Source organism: Theobroma umbraticum, unplaced genomic scaffold (assembly GCF_002168275.2).
Source record: "Theobroma umbraticum cultivar Fairchild unplaced genomic scaffold, ASM216827v3 scaffold_302.0, whole genome shotgun sequence".
Taxonomy (NCBI): Eukaryota; Viridiplantae; Streptophyta; class Magnoliopsida; order Malvales; family Malvaceae; genus Theobroma; species Theobroma umbraticum.
The window spans coordinates 54,551-62,440 of record NW_018397287.1 but is presented as its reverse complement, the minus strand read 5'-3'; the positions used below and the strand labels follow the sequence as shown (position 1 = coordinate 62,440).

Genomic DNA, 7,890 nt, shown 5'->3' with positions numbered 1-7,890 from the left:
TTTGTTTGGAACATATCATTCATATAAGTTTTATTTTTTTTAACATATGTGAAGACTTAAAATATAAATTTGGGCATAAATTAAGAGTTTTAAGGGTATGTCTTTGAATAGCCTTATTTCTTTTTTCATTGTATCTTCATTCCATTTCTATCTCACTCTCTTTTTCATTTGAGTCTATTGTATTTTAACTCTATAAGGTGGTTGATATCGTTGTCACATATCCATTCAATCATTAAATAATTGACTATTTAAAATATATCCTATATATATATAAATTCTTTAAAATTTTTATCATCATTATAATGGATAGTAATCCTTTCTATGAACGGTTTTAACTTTTTGTCCATAACTTTTTATTCTCTTTTTATGGAATGGTTACAAGTAGAAATGGCAAAGGAGGATTGAAACCTAATTTGGCCCAACTCCATTTGTTAATACCTTGAAGCTCACAAAAAATCAAATCAATTAGAATTCAAAACTTAAAACTTGTATGGATCAATTTTCTATTTTCTCATTGTAATTTTAACTCAATTACAAAATAATAATAATAATAATAATAATACCAAACAAATTAATTTGACTTATATTTTTTAAAAGATATCATTATTAAGTAAAGTTAAAATATATTTTGAAAAAATAATGTGAATTCAAAATACCTTTATTTGCTTACTCACAATTGTGACGACTACTTACAACCACCATAAATCCATGATACTTATCTAGAAATAATTTATTTATTTATTTTTCATAAAGCCAGTCAGTAGCATTTATTTGTTCTTTGATGTCATTCCCTTATTCTTTTGATTGATAATTGTCTTATTGTTAAAATTTGTTACATCCTTTTCAGGTAGCAATGGACACAGGGGTAACAACTGCTTGAAAGAAAAGCTTTCACCATCAATAATAATTAAAATTTTTATTAAATTTCCAGTTTTAGCTGGTGTCTTTGAGCGGCCTCCACCTACACCACTGCCAGCAATCTAATCGCAAATCATATACGCATCGATACAACGAATGATGTTTACCTTTCCCCACTAAACCAATCTTCTTTCCAAAGCATTTTTTGTCTCCTTTTTCACCCTAAATATCATGGAATAACTTCTCTCATATTCTTTCTTTCTTCTCATTTTTTGCACTGATAATGGCTTTTTCTGTCTTCTTCTCAGATTTTGCAGTTTCTTTGTAAGAACGCCTCAACCCCAATCTGTGGGCTTTATTTACTAGTGCCAAAGATCATGAAACCGGACGGACCTCTCTGCTTCTTTTGTTTTTTCAAGTTTTCTTTCGGAACCAGAATATATCTCTGGTAGCTAAACAGAATGCTTTCTTTTCTGGGTGGTCAGGGCTTTTCCTTCCTTCTCTTCTTCTATTCTGCCTCTTGATTGTTCAGTTTGAGTGGCAGTCTGCCAAACGTTGGCTCAAAAAGAAAAAGAACAAGTACCCTGTTTTCGAGAAATTAATTATGCTTTAGATAGTCAAAAGGCCAGGCTTTTGACTCCGGGAAAAGAGTTTCTTCTATTCTTGGGAAGGCCAGCACTAGATATGATTCTTAGTAGCCTAGAAGAAGGGAGAAAGTTTGGATTCTGACGATGAGGAGGCAAACAATCACTCTCCGTCTAGCCTGAATTTCTCATCGGTACGTATGGTAACTTCCAATTTTTACCTTCAGGTTGTAAGCTTTATGTCTATTCCAACCGTTTAAGGATTTGCCTTTTTGTTCTTGAATGATGTTCACCACTGTAAAAGAAAGAAAATAAGCGTTTGATTTCCAAACCTCTTTATTTTCGGTTGGAAAGATAAGAACCTGAAATTCTTTTGTCAAGGATGTTTTCTCCCTCCCTCTCTCTCTCTCTCTCTCTCTCTCTCTGTTTTTTGTTAATGATTAATGCCATAATCCATTGAATAATGTCAAAAGAACCTAGAAGGTAGACATGGGTCTCAACATTTGAGACATTCCATCTTTGAAAAAGCTACTTTAAGTTGAACTTATATGGATTGTTCTTTGATTCGTCCAGGAATTATTCATAATCACAACCAATCTTTGATGGAGTCAGTGAATTCTGCTAAAGAGTCCTACTTTTCAATCATTTCTTTTCTTTACTTTACTTGCTGAACAAATGAAACCAAGATAGCCATACAGCAAGAGAATGCAATGAGTAACTTCAAAGCCTAGTCTCTGCTCTTCTTTCTTTTGCTGCAATAATAATAACACCAGTAATCCACAGCTACAAACAAAATTGACGTCTCAACGTCACATCTGCTTCTCTCTCTTTATCAGCAAATTCTACTTAAATATTTGTTTATTGTGAATAATGTTGTTTATTTTTAAGGTAAAATAATGTAGACCCTTTTGTGCATGTATGTCTTTCTCTCTTTTCAGCTGTCGCCAGGATGGTGTTGGATTTTTTGGTAATCGGATGTCAATAATTCACCTTCCAAATTCTGATTTCCTAGATACTCGAGATCCTCACTTGTGTCATATTGCAATTAGGCCCCTCAACAATCCCAGAATGGCCAGGCACCCACTTCTTCTCGCCCTTTTCTGGCTCTTGTTTTCTACTCTTTTCCCGCCTTCTTTGTCCCTCACCGTTGAAACCCAAGCCCTTCTTGACTTCAAAAACAAGCTCAAAGACCCTTTGAACGTTTTAGATTCCTGGAAAGAAGCAGAGTCTCCGTGCAGATTCTTTGGAGTTAGTTGTGATCCAGTTTCAGGCAAGGTGACAGAGATTTCTCTTGGTAACAAATCCCTGTCGGGCGAAGTTTCCCCTTCGATTTCAGTGCTTGACAGTCTTACCACCCTCTATTTGCCTCAGAATGCCATTTCTGGGAAAATTCCTGGCCAACTAAATGAGTGTACCAACCTCATAGTTTTGAACCTGACCAGGAATGAAATGGTGGGAATCATTCCGGATCTTTCTGGACTTAAAAAATTGGAGTTTCTTGATTTGTCATTTAACTTCTTTTCAGGCAAGTTTCCGAGTTGGGTAGGGAACTTAACCGAACTGCTTTCTCTTGGTTTAGCGGATAACGATTATGATGAGGGTGAAATTGCAGAGACTATTGGGAATTTGAAGAACTTGACCTGGCTATTTCTGGCTAGGTCCAACCTGAAAGGACAGATTCCGGCCTCTATTTTTGAACTGAAGGCCTTACAGACATTGGATATTTCTCGGAACAAAATTTCTGGGGATTTCCCGCCGTCGATTTCCAAATTGAAAAATCTTACCAAGATTGAGTTGTTTATGAACAGTTTGACTGGCGAGTTGCCATCAGGGATAGCAGATCTTACTCTCTTGCAAGAAATTGATATCTCCGGGAATCAGATGCAGGGGACGTTACCGGAAGGGATTGGAAACCTGAAGAATTTGGTGGTCTTTCAATGTTACAATAACAAATTTTCTGGAGAGATCCCTGCTGGGTTTGGAGATATGCGTCATCTTATTGGGTTCTCAATCTATAGAAACAATTTTTCTGGGGAATTTCCTGCGAATTTTGGCCGATTCTCACCATTGGACAGTATTGACATATCGGAGAATCAATTTTCAGGTGACTTTCCCAGGTTCTTGTGTGAAAGCAGAAAGCTTAGGTTCTTACTGGCTATTGAGAACAACTTTTCAGGGGAGTTTCCGGATTCGTATGTTAACTGCAAATCACTGGAAAGGTTCAGGATCAACAAGAACCGTCTTTCTGGGAAGATTCCAGATGGACTTTGGGCACTTCCATATGTCAAAATGATTGACTTTGGTGATAATGATTTTACTGGAGGGATATGCCCCAGCATTGGATTTTCCATCAGCTTAAATCAATTGGTTTTGCGAAACAATAGATTTTCTAGTAACCTTCCATCAGAACTTGGAAAGTTGACAAACTTAGAGAGGCTTCTTTTGAATAATAATAATTTCTCTGGCAGTCTACCTGCTGAGATTGGTTCTTTGAAGCTGTTATCCTCCTTGTATCTTGAGCAAAACAGGCTAACTGGATCAATACCAGTGGAACTAGGTGATTGTGTTAGGTTGGTGGACTTGAACCTTGCTGATAATGATTTGAGTGGTAATATCCCACAAACAGTGGCACTCATGAGCTCTTTGAACTCTTTGAACCTTTCAGGAAACAGACTTAGTGGTTCAATTCCAAAAAATCTAGAAAAATTGAAGCTAAGTTCCATAGATTTGTCTGAGAACCAGTTGTCAGGAAATGTTCCTTATGATCTTTTGACCATGGGTGGAGACATAGCGTTTCTTGGGAATAGCGAACTCTGTATTGACCAAAATTCTAAAAACTTTAGGAATGATACTGTGCTAAATGTCTGCAAGGAAAAGCAGGGACAGAAAAGTGTGCTTAGGGGTAAATTGGTTTTTTTCATCTTCATAGCAGTTGCTTTGCTTCTTGTTCTAGCTGGGCTATTGCTTGTGAGTTACAAGAACTTCAAGCTTAGTGAAGCTGACGTGGAAAACAGTTTAGAGGGTGCGAAGGGTGTAGATCCAAAATGGAAACTTGCATCTTTTCACCAAATGGATATTGATGCAGATGAAATATGTAATCTGGAGGAAGAGAATCTGATTGGAAGTGGCAGTACGGGAAGAGTTTATCGCCTGGATTTGAAGAAAAAGGGTGCTGTGGTTGCTGTAAAGCAACTATGGAAAGGGGATGGTCTGAAGGTTTTGGCAGCAGAGATGGAAATTTTGGGGAAAATCAGGCACAGAAATATACTGAAACTCTATGCTTGTCTAATGAGAGCAGGGTCGAGCTTTTTGGTGTTTGAGTACATGGCAAATGGTAACTTGTTTCAAGCTCTCCGCAGAGAGAAAAAGGGTGGGCAGCCAGAACTGGACTGGTATCAGAGATATAAAATTGCCTTAGGAGCTGCAAAGGGAATTTCTTATCTGCATCATGATTGCTCCCCTCCTATCATTCACAGGGATATAAAATCAGGCAACATTTTGCTCGATGAGGATTATGAACCAAAAATTGCTGATTTTGGGCTTGCAAAGATTACAGGAAAATCTTCCAAGGGATCTGAGTACAGCTGTTTTGCTGGCACCCATGGCTATATTGCTCCTGGTGAGTTTCAAAAGACTTTTCTTTTTAGCAATATTTTGAAGCTTACATAGATAATGCTCCATTCCAATAAATTACTCGAGCTTTGCAAAAATCTCTAGTTTTTTTTTTTTAATTTTCCAATAATATAATTGTTCCATACTTTCTATCTTTTCTGCAAGAGTACTACAACTTGAATCTAGTCCCTACCTAAACCACACCTACCCTTTACTACTTGAGCTAAGCTAATGTGGCATGGTCGCCTAATTTCTGAGAACCCTTTCTGTCAGATAAATGCATATTACACAGAATGTTACCAGTCCTGACACTTTAAATTCTTTGAAATGAATTCACTTGATAAGCCATGCATTTGGCTTTTAATTAAAAAAACTTCCAAACATAAGTTTTCCATATCTACTCTTAAGCTCTGCAAGTTTTGCTTAGCAAGATCCATATATGAGGCTCTTCTGTATTTGGTGAAAATCGACTGATATTAACTCATCGATGATATTATTGATTGGGGTTCTGTAAGTTGTAGCTGACATTGAGTCAGATTTTAAACTCCAGTGTCCCATCATCTGTTTTCCTGCTTCACTGTTACACTCTTACAAAATTTTTAGTTGTCATTCCTGATACTGAAAATTTTTAAGCTTCAAAGTTGAGGTCATAAATCTATCATTCATGACTTAACATTATCTCAAATTCTTGTTCAATTACATATCATGTCACTTATACTTTTGTGCTAAATATACTTTCCAACTACTGGATCAAACCATAGCTGAATTGTCTTGCTTATAAAACCTGTCTTTCTAGCAGCTTGTGGAATTTTCATAGTATATGTTGTGAGGAACCTGGTATCTTTTTTTTTTTTTTTCCCCATTTGAAATTATTGTTGGTTGGCAATTAGAGGTTTCCTTGCTGGTAAGATGTCCATTTTTCAAAAGCTTAGAGTTACAGGCTTGGCTCCAGCACTTCCTAGATCTATTTTTACACCTTGGCAAGGTACACAAATAATTTTTTTTTGGAAAAGCAATGTACATAAAATTTTGATAGTATTTTAGACAGATTCATGGTGATAAGTTTAACCTGAAAGTTTCCATTATTTCTCCATCATAAATGGTGACAAGCCAATAAAAATGTTTCAAATTTTAAGAAGCTCATTACATGGTTTGACAGATATGCAATGGTCGACTGTTGTTTTTTTCAATGAATATTTCTGTTAATTACAGTATTGCTTACTGTTGACATTCTAATTTTCTTTGGCAGAGCTGGCATATACACTAAAAGTGACTGAGAAGAGTGATGTCTATAGCTTTGGTGTGGTGCTGCTAGAATTAGTAACTGGTAGAGGACCTGTGGAAGAGGAGTATGGAGAAGGGAAAGATATCGTTTATTGGGTGTTAACTCACATCAACAACCTTGAAAGTGTACTCGAGGTTCTTGACAATAAAGTGGCCTCTGAAACTGTCCGAGATGACATGATTAAGGTATTGAAGGTAGGTATCCTCTGCACAGACAAGCTTCCAAGTTTGCGCCCTACTATGAGAGAAGTGGTCAAGATGCTTATTGATGCTGAGCCTTGCACTTTTATGTCTCCAGATACCCAACCTGACAACATTGTCAAGGGTTTTCTCTAGTTAGTTTCTCTGTTTGTACAACATATCTATCAAGGTTCAAACTTTGATGGAAAAAGTTCTATTATATAATATATATATATATATATATATATATATATGAAAGTCTTGTATTTACCACCAGGCTTTAGGTGTTCAATCAAGTTGAAGCTTTGATACACTAGACGGGGGTTCTAGAAATCATTTTGTAGGAATCCGGCTGAAAGCTTATATAGCTTTTTTGCATAATATTTTTGATTTATGACTTTTTTTTTCTTGCAGTTATGCTTTGGTTTAAATTTAACATAATATTTAAAAGAAACTATTTTAAAAAATTTAAATAATCTTTTATTATTCTATTACGTTTAATCAAGTTTTTTTACTTTTATTTTGAACCAAATTGACTTCTATGATTAACGGTTGATTAATTACTATTAATCAAAATATTATTTATTATTTTATAATCACTTGAAGAATAAAAATGTCACATGATTATGTTATCGTGTCATATTAACATGTCACATCGTTATCTATTATCAGATATCAATATATCACAGTAACATCACGTGGTATAAAATGATTAATCACGTTATCATTTATTTTATACATTTGTATAGAATGACAATTGATATTTTAATTTATAATAATTAATTAATAATTTATTATAAAAATTTGATTAAATATAATAAAAATTTTAAGATTTTATGTGTTAAAACATCTTTGTCATGTACGAGAGAAACAAATGGAAAGAGAAGTTTGAAGCCAATTTAATAGCCCCTCCTTGTGCTTTACAACAATGGGAACACATTTAGGCAGCAAATGAGAAGACAAAGTTGAAATATGATTGAGTGGCACATAACGCGGTTGAAAATGGTATAAACTACAATCATGGAGAAGAAGACAATAGCAGTGTGCATGAACAACTACATAAAAGTGGTGTTAACTCACGCACGCGTTGTGCTACTGTATTTTTCTTTGAATATGAAATGGGAACAAGCATAGCGATCTCAAGCATGTGAATAAATTCTGACCAAATTTATGTATACATATATATATATATACACACACATACGTATTATACGAGATAAGTCAATTTATTTGAAACAAATTGAACTGATTTATAGTTATTTTATATTTGAATTATTTCTGGTTTGAATAATTTCGAAACTTAGATTTTTTATAAAGTTAAAATATTTTAAATTTAAGTCATTTTGAACTCAAATTTCTTCAAATTTTGATT

The 7,890-nt window shown here is 34.8% G+C and overlaps 1 protein-coding gene across 1 annotated transcript; it reads left to right on the top strand.

Moving 5' to 3' along the window:
* Positions 1-970: 970 nt before the first annotated feature.
* On the top strand, positions 971-6,912 carry LOC110428543 (Leucine-rich receptor-like protein kinase family protein). The gene is made up of 3 exons (XM_021444392.2): positions 971-1,636; positions 2,381-5,061; positions 6,304-6,912. Exons 2-3 carry the CDS (start codon positions 2,418-2,420, stop codon positions 6,672-6,674), a joined length of 3,015 nt encoding a protein of 1,004 aa, XP_021300067.1. The 5' UTR covers positions 971-1,636; positions 2,381-2,417; the 3' UTR covers positions 6,675-6,912.
* Positions 6,913-7,890: the final 978 nt, after the last annotated feature.